This window comes from Oncorhynchus clarkii, chromosome 26, assembly GCF_045791955.1.
Source record: "Oncorhynchus clarkii lewisi isolate Uvic-CL-2024 chromosome 26, UVic_Ocla_1.0, whole genome shotgun sequence".
Classification (NCBI taxonomy): Eukaryota; Metazoa; Chordata; class Actinopteri; order Salmoniformes; family Salmonidae; genus Oncorhynchus; species Oncorhynchus clarkii.
In genome coordinates, this window is record NC_092172.1 from 4847579 (window position 1) to 4867244 (window position 19666).

The 19666-nt window shown below is 41.5% G+C and overlaps 1 protein-coding gene across 1 annotated transcript in view; it reads right to left on the bottom strand.

The window, feature by feature from the left end:
* Positions 1-6734: 6734 nt before the first annotated feature.
* LOC139384452 (SH3 and multiple ankyrin repeat domains protein 2-like) overlaps positions 6735-19666 on the bottom strand; it is a 149804-nt gene continuing 136872 nt past the window's right edge. The window contains exon 24 of the mRNA XM_071129219.1: positions 6735-7888. Coding sequence (XP_070985320.1) covers positions 7345-7888 — 544 coding nt within the window. The 3' untranslated portion in view covers positions 6735-7344. The remainder of the gene's footprint in view (positions 7889-19666) is intronic.

Consider the following 19666-nt stretch of genomic DNA (forward strand, 5'->3'; position numbering starts at 1 on the left):
AATGAGTTCTGGGGCACTTACAGACAATATCTTTGCAGATTCTGAAACTTCAGAGTGTTTTCTTTCCAAAACGGTCAATAATATGCATAGTCGAGCATCTTTTCGTGATAAAATATTGCGCTTAAAACGGGAACGTTTTTTATCCAAAAATGAAATAGCGCCCCTAGAGATCCAAGAGGTTAAAAGTTAATTTGTGGAATTTCTTTCCTTAATGCGTTTGAGCCATCAGTTGTGTTGTTACAGGGTAGGGGTGGTATACAGAAGATAGCTCTATTTGGTAAAATACCAAGTCCATATTATGTCAAGAACACCTCAAATAAGCAAAGAGAAACGACAGTCCATCATTACTTTTAAGACATGAAGGTCAGTCAATCCGGAAATTTTCAAGAACTTTGAAAGTTTCGTCAAGAGCAGTCGCAAAAACCATCAAGCGCTATGATGAAAGTTCATTAGTTACCAGCCTCCGATATTGCAGTCCAAATAAATGCTTCACAGAGTTCAAGTAACAGACACATCTCAACATCAACTGTTCAGAGGAGACTTCGTGAATCAGGCCTTCATGGTCGAATTGCTGCAAAGAAACCACTACTAAAGGACACCAATAAGAGACTTGCTTGTGCCAAGAAACATGAGCAATGGACATTAGAATGGTAGAAATCTGTCCTTTCGTCTGTTGAGTCCAAATTTGAGATTTTTGGTGCCCAACCGCTATGTCTTTGTGAGATGCAGAGTAGGTGAACGGATGATCTTCGCATGTGTGGTTCCCACCATGAAGAATGGAGGAGGAGGTGTGATGGTGTGGCGGTGCTTTGCTGGTGACACCGTCTGTGATTTATTTAAAATTCAAGTCACACTTAACCAGCATGCCTACCACAGCATTCTGCAGTGATATGTAATCCCATCTTACTGGGACTATCATTTGTTTTTAAACAAGACAATGACCCAAAACACATCTCTCGGCTGTGTAAGAGCTATTTGACCAAGGAGAGTGAAGGAGTGCTGCATCAGATGACCTGGCCTCCACAATCACCTGACCTCAACCCAATCGAGATGGTTGGGATGAGTTGTTCGCAGAGTGAAGGAAAAGCAGCCAACAATTGCTCAGCATATGTGAGAAGACTGTTGGAAAAACATTCCTCATGAGCAAGTTGAGAGAATGCCAAGAGTGTGCAAAGCTGTCATCAAGGCAAAGGGTGGCTACTTTGAAGAATCTAAAATATAAAGTATATTTAGATTTAAAAAAAAATGTTTTAGTTACTACACGATTACATATGTGTTATTTCATAGTGTAGATGTCTACACAATTATTCTACAATGTAGAAAATAGTAAAAATAAAGAAAAACCCTTGAATGAGTAGGTCTGTCCAAACCTTTGGCTGGTGCTGTATATACAGTGACTTCGGATAGTATTCAGACCCATTGACTTTTTCCACATTTTGTTACGTTAGACTTATTCTAAAATTGATTAAATAACAACAACAGCAATTTACACACAATACCCCATGACGACAAAGCGAAAACAGGTTTTAAGACATTTTTGGAAATTTGAAAAAAAAAAAAACAGAAATATAGTTTTCAGACCCTTTCTATGACGCTAGAAATTGAGCTCACGTCATCCTGTTTCCATTGATCATTCATAAAATGTCTCTACAACTTGGAGTCCACCTGTGATAAATTAAATTGATTGGACATGATTTGGAAAGGCACACACCTGTCTATATAAGGTCCCACAGTTGACAGTGTATATCAGAGAAAATACCAAGCCGCGAGGTTCGAGACAGGATTCTGTCGAGGCACAGATCTGGGGACGGGTACACCAACATTTCTGAAGCATTGAAGGTCCCCAAGAACACAGTGGCCACCATCATTCTTAAATAGAAGAAGTTTGGAACCACAAAGACTCTTCCAAAAGCTGGCCATGCAATTAAACCGAGCATTCGGGGGAGAAGGGCCTTGGTCAGGGAGGTGACCAAGAACCACATGGTCACTCTAACAGAGCTCCAGAGTTCCTCTGTGAAAATAGGAGAACCTTCCAGAAGGACAACCACCACACAGGACTGGCTTCGGCACAAGTCTCTGAATGTCCTTGAGTGGCCCAGTCAGAGCCCAGACTTGAATCAGATCGAACATCTCTGGAAATAACTGAAAATAGCTGTGCAGAGACGCTCCCCATCCATCTTGACAGAGCTTCAGAGGATCTGTAGAAAATAATGAAATTAACTCCCCAAATACAGGTGTGTCAAGCTTGTAGCGTCATACCCAAGAAAAACCTAGGCTGTAATCGCTGTCAAAGGTGCTTCAACAAAGTACTGAGTAAATGGTTTGAATACTGATATTTCAGTTTTAATTTGTAAGAAATAAAAAGATAAAAAAACGTTTTCTTTTGTCACTGTGGGGTATTGTGTGTAGACTGATCTATAAATCTATTTAATCAATTTTAGAATAAGTCTGTAACGTAACAAAATGTGGAAAAAGTTAATGGGTCTGACACACTCTGGACTCCGACATTGCTCTTCCTAATATTTCAATGTTTCTTAATTCCATGATTATTTGCTTTTTTTGATTTGTTTGTGTTGTGTATTGTTAAGATATTACTGCACTGTTGGAGCTAAGGAACACAAGCATTTCACCACACCCGCTATAATATCTGCTAAATATGTGTATGCAACCAATACAATTTGATTGTGATTTAAAGGTGGTGGAATTATGAAGGATTTAAGTCAAGGTCAGAATATGGATTATCTACTGTATAGACACACCTCCGCCACACCTTAATTTATTCCATCTCCACCCACAATGAATAGCAGGTGTATAGCACCCGGTTCCCATGCTTAAGTTCAAGGTGAGAATATGCAGAGAGAAAAGCACATAAAAAAGGAATAAAAAAAAGGATATCCAATATCAGTCTATTCAACGTCCAGTTTGCCAACGACTATAGAAAAACAGTGCTAGCTGAGTTGAATTGGTTAACCTCGCTCCACAGCTTGCAATGTCACCACCCGTGCCATTAAATTGTGTAGTGAGAGGGTGTTCCCATGTAGTAAGGGCTTGTGAGGAAGGAAGCTATACTGTTGAGCGGCAGCGTGACCACCATTACAGTGGGGTCATGACTGGGATACCTTGTAGTGGACTCGGGAGGTGCAGCTCTTTTTCATGGTCCTTCGAGCCGGATCCAAAGAAGCACAAACACAAAAATAGGCACATCAGGAATTAAATTAATACAACCATAGTGCAATATTATATTTATTTCTTACAGTAAATTTTGGTTGCCATACAAGAAGTTTTGAGGATTTTGGGGGGAAGGAAGAGTGCAGTTACAAGGAACTTCTCTTTCTTTTTCATTTTTGATAATTCGATAGTCGACTCTACGCATGAGGAATTACAACATAGAGAACACGAACACAAATATACACAAAAGAGACGGAAACGTCTTGGTATTTATGTAGAATGAAAAAGAAAAGAAGAGAAGAGAAAATAGGAAAAGTATCCAAACAGTTGCCGATGGGTAAGTGAAGGACTGTGTTGTGATGGTAGGGGGGGATAGTGAGCCATGCCAGTCCTTATGTAGCATAGCCTTATAGTCACACAGTGATGATTTGTATAGCATCTTAATACTACTACTATTTCACATATAAATTAGCTTAGTGATATGTTGTTTTTTTCTCTCCGTGAAATCAACAGTCACAACTCATCTTTTTTTTGTACATTTCTATATATGTTGAGCATAAAAGTGTCATCAGGACAATTTTCAATCCAGTGGACTGTGAGGATATGTATAAATGTAAAGCGGTTCAGTCATTTATACACACATTTTATACAGACTAAGCGATTTGGAATTGTTAAAAATTACAATATTCAAGATAGGCAGGTGATGGCCAGAGGATAGTATATAAAATATATTTTGATTGGACAAATGTCTTCTGTCCACTTCATCTATCAGTGTTCATAATATCAACAGGTGATAATATATAACGATAGTTCATCTTAAAACTGGGAAAAAACCACAACCAAGGATATCCATTCAGTATAAATATTGCTTCTTAGTTTCCTCATAAATCTGATATTAATTTCTATTAATATATATTTATATATAATATAGTTTTCTTCTTCACTTTTTGGCAAACCACACTTCAGAGTTGAATATTTTTCTCCAAATGTCTTTTTATAAAATTCCATAGAATTCTATTTAAATCATAAAAAATACTGTGCTTTTTTTTCTATGTCACTTCTGTTGATTATTTTTAAAATAATGAATGGATTATAGCAGTGTCCTGCAAGTCTTCTCTTTCTGTCGGCCTGGTATTCCCTTCCCCCCCCCCCCCCATCCCCATTGTCTTCCCCATTACCATACAGTTGCACACAGGGACCGGGAGACAGAAGAAGGAATCTCACCAAGGTAGCTTCTTTTTTTTTGTTGCCCTACAGGAGACCCTAAATTGTACACAATCCAAACAATCATGGTTATGTTCATAGAACATCACTGTGAACTGATCGAATCATGGGATATGTCCTCGAATGACCACCAAAATACGGTTCACTTTTTAGCGATATGTTCTAATATATAGGTCATCGGGGTACAGTGGCATACATGGCTTCCACACTTCTCTTTGCAGTCCATTCTGGGGTAGTTCTAATCTAGTTCAGAGGCAGACAGGCCAGAAATGGGGCACTATGTAGAGAATAATGAGCTATTTGAGGCACTATCCAAACACAAAACAGGGATAGAGTGAAAATAAGAAAATAAGTTCTGAGGGTGGATGCAATGGCCATAGTCTTTCATAGAAATTCTCTCTGAACCGTTTAGAAATATTATACATCTAATTATTCTGTAGATGTACTCTTTTCTTTAAATCATTCCTTAATACACATTCAAAACAACAAATATATTCAATTTACTTCAAATCAATGCCACCAAACACTTCCTGGGTACATTGACAAAATGGTGTTTCATGAAAAAGGATGGAGACAATTGATTGGCGGTCAGATGGGAGCTTTGATTGGAAGATAATCTTGTTCTACTTTTCTCAACACATCCCTGGTGTTGAGAAAAGGACTCCGTAAACACTTTACTGGAAGCCTGTAGTAATAATACTTTATAACTTCTGATAAGCAAGCCTTCTACCTGCAGGCTTAAGTACAGTGTTACGGAGGACTCTCCCTCTCATTCTCAAATGAACAGGGACCAAATGCATCATTGAAAGCCTTTATTGGCTGGATCAAACCATACCCCTCTAATAGCTGCTCAGTTGGTGCTGCTGTGTCACACCTCTTTTCTTCCCTCTGGAAACACCAAGGAGGAATAACACCTCTTCTTGTCAATAAATACATTTTGTGATTCATCGGCAATGCAAACACTGATTATACACAAACTTTGTAAATGTTCCTAAACATTTTAAAAAAAAAATCCTCTTCGGTGATTGTGTGAATGTCTGGGTAGCAGATTTGAGTGAATTTATATTATTTATAGTATTCTTGGCCCCTGCAATGCACAGTATAAGTTAGCTGTCTAAAAACAAGCACACAGTCAACCACAGTGTCCTATGTTAACACAGATCACAAAGTAACACCCACTTTGCACTCATCCTTTAAATGGTTGTCTTCAAATACTCGCCGAGAATCATTATGTCAACAAATTGTTTTTAACCTTCACCTATAACACAACAGCACACACTGGTATTAATATAAAAACAATGTTTGATCTCTGAAAGGAATCACTCAGTGATTAGACATGATTAAAGATGGCTGAATAGAGAGGAGAGAGATGGTGATATTATGGCAGGAAAATTGTTGTTGTGATAGGTGGATTATTTCTGTCATAGGCCTGAAGGGAGGCTGGTTGATTCGGGGGTAGGGAGTAAGGGGTCTGGCATTCCACTCCTGTCCGGGTCAGTGTCAAGTGTGTGGAAGACGATGAAAACACACATGACGCCAACACTTAGGGCTAGATTATATCAGATCCGCGCCAGCCAACACCAGCGTAGGGTTGTTTTGGCAGTGTCGGAGGTGGAACTGTGTTAGAGCTGTCAAATCCACAAGCGGCTCCTGGCATTATACCTAAAACAGACATTGCCATTGGCTGCACAGAATCGCATTAAGATAAATCCCACGCAGCCCTGTTTACAAGTTCGAACACCGGAATGTGAGATGCAGTCTACATCTTGATTAGGTTGATAGAAATCCTCATTATTTTGTTTCATGGTTTTCAATTTGAGCGTATTATTGTGTGCTATATGATTTCTATATCGCATACACTTTCTCTTTTTGAACTTCAAACAATAAATAAATGGGTGAGGCTTCGTGACAATGATCCCCGATTTGACAGCTCCAACACAGTTACACCTCCGACACCGCCAAAACATCAGCTATGCGGGTGTCGGCTAGCACTGATTAACGCTTGATTTGATTGAATCTAGGCCTTACACTCTCACTCATGTCTTTCTAAAAACCCATTTAGCAAACCTCCCACAGCGTGCGCACACACACCTCACAAACATGTCTCTGACAAACGCAAATACACACACCTTCCACAGTGAACAGGGATGTGAAGGGGACAGTGGTGCCTGCTACAGTAGAGCCCCTCCAGCCATGCATTAGAAAAGACTAACACATCATTATGTTTCTCTCAGGAGAAGGCCATCGCCGGATATCTCTGTGTGTGTGTGTGTGTGTGTGTGTGTTTGTGTGTGTGTGTGTGTGTGTGTGTGTGTGTGTGTGTGTGTGTGTGTGTGTGTGTGTGTGTGTGTGCGTGTGTTTGCTCGCAGCGAGTGATATGGTTTAGGATTAAGCTAAACATTTCTGCAAAGGTTCTCGTTTCTAATGTTTTTCAAATGTCTCTACAACGTCAGATGCATCCATAAACATAACCCACGGTTTGACTCTAGTGAAGAAATATTCTCTGAAGAAACTCTAGCAAAGATAGAAAAGGAGCGCCAACCAGCTCAGCTGGTTTCAAACACCCGCACTGTGGGAGCTTGAAAAAGTATTGAGTATTCCAAAGCAAATTGGGAGTTGTAGTCTTTAGTATTCCAAAAATGTCCAGGTTGGATTTCTATCAGTATTTCAAAGTGTTTGAGGGCTACGTTTCAAGAATATTCCAAAGTGTGGTGACAAGAGCATCCCTAAAAGGATACAGGATTTTTCCCACTTTTTCTCCATTCTGGATTGATGCAGTTCCTTCAGGATTCCGACATCCCCTGATACTCGGGAAGCAGAATGGGAATGATCAAACACAAACACGCCACAGAGTCGAGGCAGGAAGGGAGGAGTCAGAGGCCGATTCCTAAATCGTCCCAGACAGAAAAGGAGAACAGGTAGGACAGAGAGTGTTTCAGATAAATCCACACTCTATCTGTCCTGCAGCATTTTGAGGGCCCTCTCGATGTTCATGCGGTGGCCCACCCGCGTCACCCCCAGGTCAATCAGATCCTCTTTCTGCAGCGAGGGCAGGTGGGCGCCCTCGATCTCGTTGTCCAGGAAGGCGTCTTTATGCTCCGACAAATTCAGACTGTCCAGCCAGTCGGCCACGTCCAGCTTGCTCCACAGCTCCACGGGCTTGGAGGCAAAGGGCTTGCCCGAGGTGGCTACGGCCTGCATTAGGGTCAGTGGCGAGGGGGAGCGCGAGCCACCGCACGAGGACCCTCCACCAAGGCTACCGCCCATGCTGCCGAAGCCACTCGTACTCCCCATGGGTGGGGTGGGCAGGCCGAAGAGGTCACTGAGGCTGGGCGAGGCAGAGTGGGGTAAAGAGGAGGGGCAGGGGGGCGAGGAGAGGGACGAGGTGTCCGGGGGGCTGCAGAGGTGAGGGGGCAGGCTGGAAGGAGGGGTGCAGGAGGAAGGGGGCAGGCTGAAGGACACGCTGGAGTTCCGTTGGCTTCCTGAGGCTGGAGCGCTGGAGAGAGAGAGAGAAAGAAAAAATAGAGAGGGAGAAAAGAGAGAATGAGAACCTAACATACATATAGCACAGTGATGAACTATGGTATAGAGTGGCTGTACCAAACTAATCCAGACCATAATGATCAGAACATGACAACCAAAGAAGACCGTGTCAACCTAGAGAAACTTGGCCAGATAAAAACCTCAAGCAAGAAGCAAACTCCTCCCCCACCACATGTGACTCACAACTAACCCCCCACTACAGGATATGTGTGTGTGCGTTCAGACCTGGCTGGTGTAAAACGGATGTAGTGTTTGCTGACCTTGACATGTGGTAAACCTGCTGAGGCTTGGTGTGGAAGTGGGGATCGCCGAGAACTTTCAAAATTAACACGAAGTTCATGAACATAAAGTATCTTACTGCTCTAAGTACTGAATTCTACTGAAATACTTGAAAAAGCCACTAGGGTGCAGTGTTGTCAGTGGATTTTTATCTAAACCATACTTTACTTCACTGGTATTTTACAGTCTACTACTTGCCAATTATGCGGTCCATATTTAGCATTTTTCAAACACCTGAAAAAGTTTGTTCCTGCAATCCAGAGCCATAATCATTATGATACATTTTGTGTAAAGAAATATGTTATATTTAAGCATACCACTTGAGCTGTCTGAATCCTGAATTTTGTAAAATAAACTAAATATGCTTCTTTGCATCTCTGCTAAAATCTGGGTAAAGATTTAAAGGAATGTGAGTCTTATTCAGTATATTTAGTAATTTCTTGCTTTTCTAAAGTCTGTCAACCTTGTCAGCAGGCATAACAGCTAAGACAGACAAGCTAGGTACTCTGACTTGATCGACAAGTATTCAAACCACTTTACTTTTTCTACATTTTGTTATGTTACAGACTTATTCTAAAATATATTACATTGTTTTTTCCCCTAATCAATCTACACACAATACACCATAATGACAAAGCAAAAACAGGTTTTTAGAAGTGTATAAAAAAAAACCTGAAATATCACATTTAAATAAGTATTCAGACCCTTTACTCAGTACTTTGTTGAAGCACCTTTGGCAGCGATTACAGCCTCGAGTCTTCCTGTGTATGACGCTACAAGCTTGGCACACCTGTATTTGGGGAGTTTCTCCCATTCTTATCTACAGATGCTCTCAAGCTCTGTCAGGTTGGATGGGGAGCGTTGCTGCACGCTATTTTCAGGTCTCTCCAGAGATGTTTGATCTGGTTCAAGTCCGGGCTCCTGCTGGGCCACTCAAGGACATTCAGAAATTGATCCTGAAGCCACTCCTGCGTTGTCTTGGCTGTGTGCTTAGGGTTGCTGTCCTGTTGGAAGGTGAACCTTCACCCCAGGTCTTGAGCGCTGTGGAGCAGGTTTTCATCAAGGATCTCTCTGTACTTGGCTTCGTTCATCTTTCCCTCCATCCTGACTAGTCTCCCAGTCCCTGACGCTGAAAAACATCCCCACAGCATGATGCTGCGGGGATGATGATGGGTCCATGCTTCTCCGTAGGGATGGTGCCAGGTTTCCTCCAGAAGTGACGCTTGGCATTCAGGCCAAAGAGTTCAATCTTGGTTTCATGAGACCAGAGAATCTTGTTTCTCATGGCCTGAGAGTCCTTCAGGTGCCTTTTCGCAAACTCCAAATGGGCTGTCATGTGCCTTTACTGAGGAGTGGCTTCCGCCTGGCCACTCTACCAGGCCTGATTGGTGGAGTGCTGCAGAGGTGGTTGTCCTTCTGGAAAGTTCTCCCATTTTCACAGAGGAACTCTGGAGCTCTGTTAGAGTCACCATTTGGTTCTTGGTCACCTCCCTGACCAAGGCCCTTCCCCCCCGATGGCTCAGTTTGGCCAGGCAGCCAGCTGTAGGAAGAGTCTTTGTGGTTTCAAACTTATTCCATTTAAGAATGATGGAGGACAGGTTCTTGGGGATCTTCAATGCTGCAGAAATGTTTTGGTACCTGTCCCCCAATCCTGTCTTAGAGCTCTACGGACAGTTCCTTCGACCTCATGGCTTGGTGTTTGCTTTGACATGCACTGTGGGACATTACATAGACAGGTGTGTGCCTTTCCCAATTATGTCCAATCAATTGAATTTACCACAGGTGGACTCCAATGAAGTTGTAGAAACATCTCAAGGATGATCAATGGAAACAGCATGCACCGGAGCTCATTTTCGAGTTTCATAGCAAAGGGTCTGAATACTTATTTACATAAGGTATTTATTAAAAAAATATATACATTTGTAAAAATGTCTAAAAACCTATTTATGGGGTATGGTGTGTAGAATGATGATGATTTTGTTGTATTTAATCAATATTAGAATAAGGAAGTAAGGTAACAAAATGTGGAAATAAGTCAAGGGGTCTGAATACTTCCCGAATGCACTGTACACTAGATGACTGTAGGAGGCGCTGCGTTCAAGCCACCGTGACTACATCTTGGCACTCCCTCACCATTAAAAAAAATATTTTGGAAGCTATAGAAATGCATTTATTAATGCCTACATTAGTTTTGGCCACATTTATTCTATTATGTGAGCTAAACACAGTAACAAATGGAGGAATATAATTACAACATTCTTAAAGTATACTTTTTTGAGATTGTTAATACGAAGAATAAAACAGTACATCATTAAACATTATTACACCACCACATATCTACAATATAAAATATATAATACCACCATACAACAATATTACAATGTACTGTGTGTGTGTGTGTGTAGTGCGTGTGCTAGCGTTTGTGTGCGTGTGTCTGTACCTGTGTGTGTGAATCATCACAGTACTCACTGTTCCATAAGGTGTATTTTTATCTGTTAATTAAATCTGATTCTACTGCTTGCATCAGTTACCTGATGTGGAATAGAGTTCCATTGTAGTCATGGCTCCATGTAGTACTGTGTGCCTCCCATAGTCTGTTCTGGACTTGGTGGCATGTCTTGTGGGGTATGCAAGGGTGTCCAAGCTGTGTGTGCTAGTAGTTTAATCCGACAGCTCGGTGCATTCAGCTTGTCAACACTTCTTACAAAAACAAGTAGTGATGAAGTCAATCTCTCCTCCACTTTGAGCCATGAGAGATTGACATGCATATTATTAATGATAGCTCTCTGCACACACGTAAGGGTCAGCCGTGCTGCACTGTTCTGAGCCAAGTGTTATTTTCCTAAGTTCCTCTTTGTGGCATCTGACCTATAGCTGGGGGTGTAAAAGGCATACGTTTCCGCAGCAGCAGACTATGATCGATAATGTCAAAAGCTGCACTGAAGTCTAACAAAACAGTAACAATAACCCTGTTTAAGAGAAGAACGCAGATAACCAGGAACACGCACACAACAGAGCATGTAGAAAAAAAACCTCAAGACTGCATGGAGGCCAGAGGGAAGCTTGCAGCACTAAGTCCACAGAGCATGTCCTAATGTGATTCACTCTCTATCTCGGAATGTGTGTGTGTGTGTGTGTGTGTGTGAGCGTTTAGAGAGTACATCTATATGCATGCGTTCATACAAGCATGCCTTTTGGTAGTTGAACTGTACATATAACAACAATGCAACATATCGAGGACGAGGATTATACAGTATTTGAGGTCAGCTCAGCTGGGAATAATCATTATGAAGTGATTATTACTCTCATATACAGCAGTTCATTCCAGAAGAATACCACTTGACCATCTGGCATCAGCATCACAGTATCCTCGACTCACAAAAAAATATACCTAACACAAACATGCAGTGGGCTTGACAGCACAAGAGGGACAGAAGAGAGAACCTAGATCTTGTTTGCAATCTAATGTCAATATAATATTTATTGGAACAGTGTAGTCGTGTGTAGTGTATGTATCAGTCCCCTACAGACCACAGAGATTTGTGCAGCACCAGATTGAGTGATGTGATGGATCGATGGGGAGATGGATGAAGTGAGAGCAGGGACACACAGGGCAAACCCATCACCTCCCCCAAAAACACACACAACTGTGCCCCATTCAATTCAGATTAACACCCTCATTCAATTCCCCCTCTAAACTTCCTTCTGTGGTTCCATACTGATCGGGCTCTGAAGGGCTGCAATGCCTGCTAATTCGTTGACTAATATATGTGTAGAAGTAATTTAATATACTGTAATTACACTCCTAAGTCTGGACAAAACCAGAAGACACAGCAGCCCTTGATGACCAGGTTGGTTGTCCCCTCTTTCCCTCGTACTATATGGATAACCCTGAGGGAAGTTAGGGAGGGGAAGTGAAATGGGCAAGGGCGTTATTTGGCCCAAAGCACCAGTCCCCCCCTGACACTTTGCACCACGGGTGAAACTTACAGCTTGTTTTTTTCAGCACCAGCTTTTCCACATGAAGTCATCGTGATGGAGTAGGGAGAATGGAGTGAAACAGAGGACACATGAAAAGATGAGACAACAACAAAACACATGGAGAGACACAAACACTATCACGCACGCACGCGCACACACACACACACACACACACACACACACACACACACACAAAAAGGGGAAAAAAGTGAATGCAGGGAACGAACATATGTCCTTCTAAACTGACAACTCACTCCAACGTGATAACCTTCTTGTGAAGATGGGACTCTAAAAATTCACTTCACAGATCAGAGGTCAAATCTCGTAATTTCCTCTAATAGTCATAGTCCGGTCTATTTCACATATACTGTGCATGACCCATGAATGCACTTGAGCAGCTTTGCATAATAAAAGTTGATGCTTTGTTATCTGACACACTGATCCATTTCTAACTGAACAATGTTAGACCTGTGATCACAATCAATACCACCAGGCTGACGAGGTGGGAGAGGGATGAGGGTATCAATACCCAACTGTGACAGAGCAAAACATACCCTGGACCACACATCGCACACACACACACCAAACATTGTCCAGCAATGGAAGCAGAAATGATACCTTCTGACTTGCTTATCGAGTTTAATGACCAAGCTATCGCTCCAACCTTCCATAGTAGATATAACAGCCCAGAAGCTGAATGGTTTTACTGTATATAAATGGGTCGGCTTTGACTGTGTCATTAGAGATCATACACAACATCATCTGAGCCATTTTCTACAGAGTTAGTACTGGATGCTTCAACTTAGTGCAGTGAATTGAACCATTGTAGATACACTGCACTGTACACACGAATGCACACACAAAAACAGTCATGAGACTCTTTCTCCATCTCACCACACACCCTCACACATGCACGCATGCCTGCATGCACTCACACACACAATCACCCACTCTGAAATGTTATGTAACCGTGGCCTAGCAAAGGATGTTGCACATGATGTGGATGTGCACACTGTGATGACACTGAACTCTACTGAGGGTTAGCCCCACCCACCCCCCACACTATAATCGGACTGACATCACTCCAGCGGGCCTCAAGGCTGCTCTCATCAACTCGTTGCTAGGCAACCCCATTCATTCGCTGGCACACTAATCTGTGAACCTAAAAGACGGGGATAAAGTGAAGGGGAAAATGTAAGAATTCTAAAAAGGAGAAAGAGCAAATCCTTCATGTAGTGGCGTTCATCTGGGCTGATTCTGCTGTGCTGAGTGCTTAAGACGGAGAGAGACTGTTTCTTATGAACCTGTCTAAGTCAGAGAGTGTGGGGGGGGGGGGGAGGAGAGAAACTGAGACAAAAAGAAACAGACAGAGAGAGAAAGCTACAGAGACATAAAGAGAGATGGAAGGCCAGAGACTGAGACAGAGAGGGACTGATAATATAATATAGGCCACCCTCTCTTTCATATCCATCTGCTCCATGTGCTCAGCTACAGGGCACCTTGCCCCTTCTGCTACCTAATCCCTCACACGCTTCCTCACTTCAAGTGTTCTATATGATCTCTCTCCTTCCCTCAGTGCCATCTTTCCCTTTAACCGACACTATGTAATGAATCTGTTTTCCATAAAACAAGTTCTATGGAAAACTCGGTCAATATCATTGGTCCAACTTATTCAAATTAGCTTGAAATGGATAGAATACGCCAGTCCCATACACCTGACTCTTCCCTCACCTCCAACCTTTCCTTAGCCTTTATCTCTTCTGTGTTTGCAGATATGTGGCGAACCAGCTGTAAGCAATATAGTGGAAGGAAGCTCTGGTCAGTCCATTGGAGGGATAGGCCTAGTTAACAAACAGATCTGCAAACACTGGAGAAGTATTTATATCCTGAAATAAATAGATAATCTCACTAAAATACATTTTAATAAAAAGTTAGCAAAAATAGATAAAATATTGCTACCATGGAAAGGACAATACCCGACTGTGGAAAAATCACCCTGATTTACTCTTTAGTCATATCCCAGTTTACCTATTTACTTGTGGCCTTGCCTACACCTAATGACTTGTTTTTTAAAATTATATGAGCAAAATATATTACACTTTATTTGGAACAGCATGCCAGACAAAATTAAACAGGCATATTTATATAATGAATATGAACTCTGAGGGCAGAAATGATAAAATATTAGAGCATTTGACCTTTCACTAAAGGCTTCAGTTATACAAAAGCTATACTTAAATCCAAACTGGTTCTCTAGCAGATTAGTAAGAACGGCCTTTTTCCCTTTATTCAGATTACAACCTCTCACTTTCCATTATTTGAAAAATAAATCATCTCCAAAATACCGCTCTTTTAAAAACAAGCCATAGAAAGCACCAGAAACGACAGAACAAATATTACATCAAATATTATGGTTAAACTCAAACATACTAATTGATAAAAAAAATATATAAAATTGAATGAAAAAAGACAACTGTATAATCTAAATTATATCATAAATAGGACTGGTGGAGTTATGTCACACATGCAGTTAGCAAAAATATATGGAAATGTCTGCTCTATCCATAATTACAACCAACTGATTGCAGCATTACCGCAAAAATGGAGGAGGCAAGTGGAAGGGGGAGAAGGTAAGGAACTTGTTTGTCGACCTTGCAATAAAGACCAAAATTGGTTAAAGAAATGTGTGACAAATAAAAAAGTATACCAGTTTAATTTAATGGTGGGTCCCATGCGGGACGGTTGAGCCAATGTAGGCTAATGTGATTAGCATGAGGTTGTAAGTAACAAGACAATTTCCCAGGACATGGACATATCTGATATTGGCAGAAAGCTTAAATTCTTGTAAATCCAACTGTACTGTCCAATTTACAGTAGCTATTACAGTGAAAGAATACCATGCTATTGTTTGAGGAGAGTGCACAGTTTTGAAAATGAAAAGTTATTAATAAACAAATTAGGCACATTTGGGCAGTCTTGATACAACATTTTGGACTGAAATGCAATGGATCATTCTAAAACGTTGCACATACACTGCTGCCATCTAGTGGGCAAAATCTAAATTGCACCTGGGCTGGCATAATACATTATGGCCTTTCTCATGCATTTGAAAGATGGTACAATTTTTTTTTTCTTCTTGGTATTATCTTTTACCAGAACTAATGTGTTATATTCTCCTACATTACAGTGTTTCCTTTCAAATGGTACCAATAATATGCATATCCTTGCTTCAGGGCCTGAGCTACAGGCTACAGTATATATATATATACATTCAAGGATTTTATTTATTTTTACTATTTTCTACATTGCCATAAAACACTCCTTCCGAGGCCTCCAACTGCTTTTAAATGCAAGTAAAACTAAGTGCATGCTCTTCAACTGATTGCTGCCACACCCTCCCGCTCGACTAGCATCACTACTCGGGACGGTTATGACTTAGAATATGTGGACAACTACAAATACCTAGGTGTCTGGTTAGACTGTAAACTCTCCTTCCAGGCTCACATTAAGCATCTCCAATCCAAAATCAAATCTAGAATTGTCTTCCTATTTCACAACAAAGCCTCCTTCACTCATGCTGCCAAACATACCCTCGTAAAACTGACTACCCTACCGATCCTTGACTTCGGCGATGTCATTTACAAAATAGCCTACAACACTCTACTCAGCAAACTGGATGTAGTATATCACAGTGCTATCTGTTTTGTCACCAAAGCCCCATATACTACCCACCACTGCGACCTGTATGCTCTCGTTGTCTGCCTCTCACTACATATTCATCGCCAAACCCACTGGTTCCAGGTCATCTATAAGTCTATGCTTGGTAAAGTCCTACCTTATCTCAGCTGACTGGTCACCATAACAACACCCACCCGTAGCACGCGCTCCAGCAGACCAATAAAATTGGATTTGACTTGATATTTCACTGGATACCCCCAAAGCCAACACTTTCTTCGGCCGCCTTTCCTTCCAGTTCTCTGCTGCCAGTGACTGGAACGAATTGCAAAAATCACTGAAGCTGGAGACTTATATCTCCCTCACTTACTTTAAGCATCAGCTGTCAGAGCAGCTTACCGATCAATGTACCTGTACACAGCCAATCTGTAAATAGCACACCCAACTACCTCATCCCCATATTGTTACTTATCCTCTTGCTCCATTGCACCCCAGTATCTCTACTTGCACATCATCATCTGCACATCTATCAATGCCAGTGTTAATGCTAAATTGCAATTATTTTGCCTCCATGGCCTATTTAGAAACATACTTCCCTACTCTTCTACATTTGCACACACCGTACATATATTTTTCTATTGTGTTTTTGTTGCACTGCTTTGCTTTATCTTGGCCAGGTCGCAGTTGTAAATTAGAACTTGTTCTCAACTGGCCTACCTGGTTAAATAAAGGTTAAATAAAAAATAAATAAATAAAATAATTATAGTGAAGACATCAAAACTACGAAATAACACATATGGAATCATGTAGTTACCAAGAAAGTGTTAAACAAATAAAATTATATTTTACATTTTAGATTCTTCAAAGTAGCCTTGCACACTCTTGGTATTCTCTCAACCAGCTTCATGAGGAATGCTTTTCCAACAATCTTGAAGGAGTTCCCACATATGCTGAGCACTTGTTGGCTGCTTTTCCTTCACTCCGTGGTCCAACTTATCCCAAACCATCTCAATTGGGTTGAGGTCGGGTAATTGTGGAGGCCAAGTCATCTGATGCAGCACCCCATCACTTTTATTGGTCAAATAGCCCTTACACAGCCTGGAGGTGTGTTTTGGATCATTGTCCTGTTGAAAAACAAACATGCGATGGCGAATGCTGGTTAAGCCTGCCTTGAACTCTAAATAAATCACAGACAGTGCCACCAGCAAAGCACCCCACACCATCACACCTCCTCTATGCTTTATGGTGGGAAATACACATGTGGAGATCATCCGTTCATCTACTCTGCATCTCACAAAGACACGGCAGTTGGAACCAAAAATCTCATATTTGGAATCATCAGACAAAAGGAAAGATTTCCACCGGTCTAATGTCCATTGCTCGTGTTTCTTGGCCCAAGCAATATTCTTGACTGACCTTCATGTCTTAAAGTAATGATGGAGGGTCATTTCTCTTTGCTTATTTGAGCTGTTCTTGCCATAATATGGACTTGGTCAGTTACCAAATAGGGCTATCTTCTGAAAACCACACCTTGTGTCAGAACACAACTGATTGGCTCAAATGCATTAAGAAGGAAAGAAATTCCACAAATTAACTTTTAACAAGGCACACCTGTCAATTGAAATGCATTCCAGGTGACTACCTCATGAAGCTGGTTGAGAGAATGCCAAGAGTGTGCAAAGCTGTCATCAAAGCAACTTTGAAGAATGTAAAATATAAAATATACATACTTGTTATTTCATAGTTTATGTTTTCACTATTATTCTACAATGTAGAAAATAGTACAAATAAAGAAAAACCCTTGAATGAGTAGGTGTGCCAAACCTTTGACTGGTACTGTATATACACAAAAAAAGAAATATATGGGCGAGTGGAAATTATGCAGACAATTACATTGGTAAAAGCCACAGTATATCTGCAATATTAAAGCTGATCTAAAAAAATCAAAAAATACAAACACTGGAGAAGTAACTCACTAGGCTGGTGGATCGTCCCCTCCCCCCAACCAGGTAGCTATATAGGCCACTCTCTCCCTTCTGGCTCTAACACATTCCATAGTCAAACACTGAGGACTCATTAATCTATTAGACCCAACAGTTCCCAGAAAGACCTCAAAGCTACATGGAACCCTCGTGTATTATCTGTAAAAATAAAAACCTAACACGCGCCAATATATAAATACAGCTTCTTGAATTGAAATGTATTTTAATGACATTCTCAGAGGTAACAGAAAAATATATTGTCTCTCTCTAGGCGATTGTGCAGTAAACCTTCAAATGTTCTTGATTATGTGGATACTATTTATCAAAGTGCAGCTGCCTCTACTCTTAAACCTCTGGATGCCGTTTTTCATAGTGCCCTTCATTTTATCACAGGAGACAGTTTTATTACTTATCACTGTATTCTTTACCAAAAAGTTGTCTGGACCTCTTAAGTCACGTGGACAAGAAAATGCTCATCCATACATAGGCTGAGCTCCTAGTGGCCTGGGACTTTAACGCAGGGAAACTTAAATCTGTAATTTGAACAAGCATGTTACATATGCAACCAGAGGGAAAAAACTCTAGACCACCTTTACTTCACACACAGAGACGCATACAAAGCTCTCCCTCGACCTCCATTTGGCAAATCTGACCATATCTCTATCCTCCTGATTCCTGCTTACAAACAAAAAATAAAGTCGGAAGTACCAGTGACTCGCTCAATGCGGAAGTGGTCAGATGATGCAGATGCTAAGCTACAGGACTGTTTTGCTAGCACAGACTGGAATATGTTCTGGGATTCTATTACAGAAACTATTACAGACTACAAAGGGAAGCACAGCCGCGAGCTGCCCAGTAACGCGAGCCTACCAGATGAGCTAAATTATTTCTATGCGCGCTTCGAGGCAAGCAACACTGAAGCATACATGAGAGCACCAGCTGTTCCGGACGACTGTGTGATCACGCTCTCCTTAGCCATTGTAAGTAAGACCTTTACACAGTTTAACATTCACAAGGTCGCAGGGCCAGAAGGATTAGCAAGATATGTACTCCGAGCATGCACTGGCAAGTGTCTTCACTGACATTTTCAACCTGTCCTTGACCGAGTCTGCAGACCAGCATAGTCACTGTGCCCAAGAACACCAAGGTAACCTGCACTCACATCTGTAGCCATGAAGTGCTTTGAAAGGCTGATCATGGCTCACATCAACTTCGTTATCCCAGAAACCCTAGACCCACTCCAATTTGCATACCACCCCAAAGATCCACAGATGACGCAATCTCTATTGCACTCCATACTGCCCTTTCCGACCTGACAGGCCGCCCCCAGGTGGTAAAGGTAGGCAACAACACATCTGCCATGCTGATCCTCAACACGGGCCCCACTGTTGTGTTGTCAGCAAACTTAATGATGGTGTTGGAGTCGTACCTGGCCATGCAGTCATGAGCGAACAGGGAGTACAGGAGGGGACTGAGCACGCACCGCTGAGGGGCCCCAGTGTTGAGGATCAGCGTGGCGGATGTGCTGTTACCTACCTTTACCACCTGGGGTGGCCCATCAGGAAGTCCAGGATGCAGTTGCAGAGGGAGGTGTTTAGTCCCAGGGTCCTTAGCGTAGTGATGAGCTTTGAGGGCACTATGGTGTTGAATGCTGAGCTGTAGTCAATTAATAGCATTCTCACATAGAATTTATAGCTGATTTAAGATTAAATATTTAACCCAGATACGGTCAACCATGTTACTTTAACTGGCACTTACTCTAGTAAAATTGTTTTATTGAGATGGGAACACCTATTTTATGAAGTTGAACATGT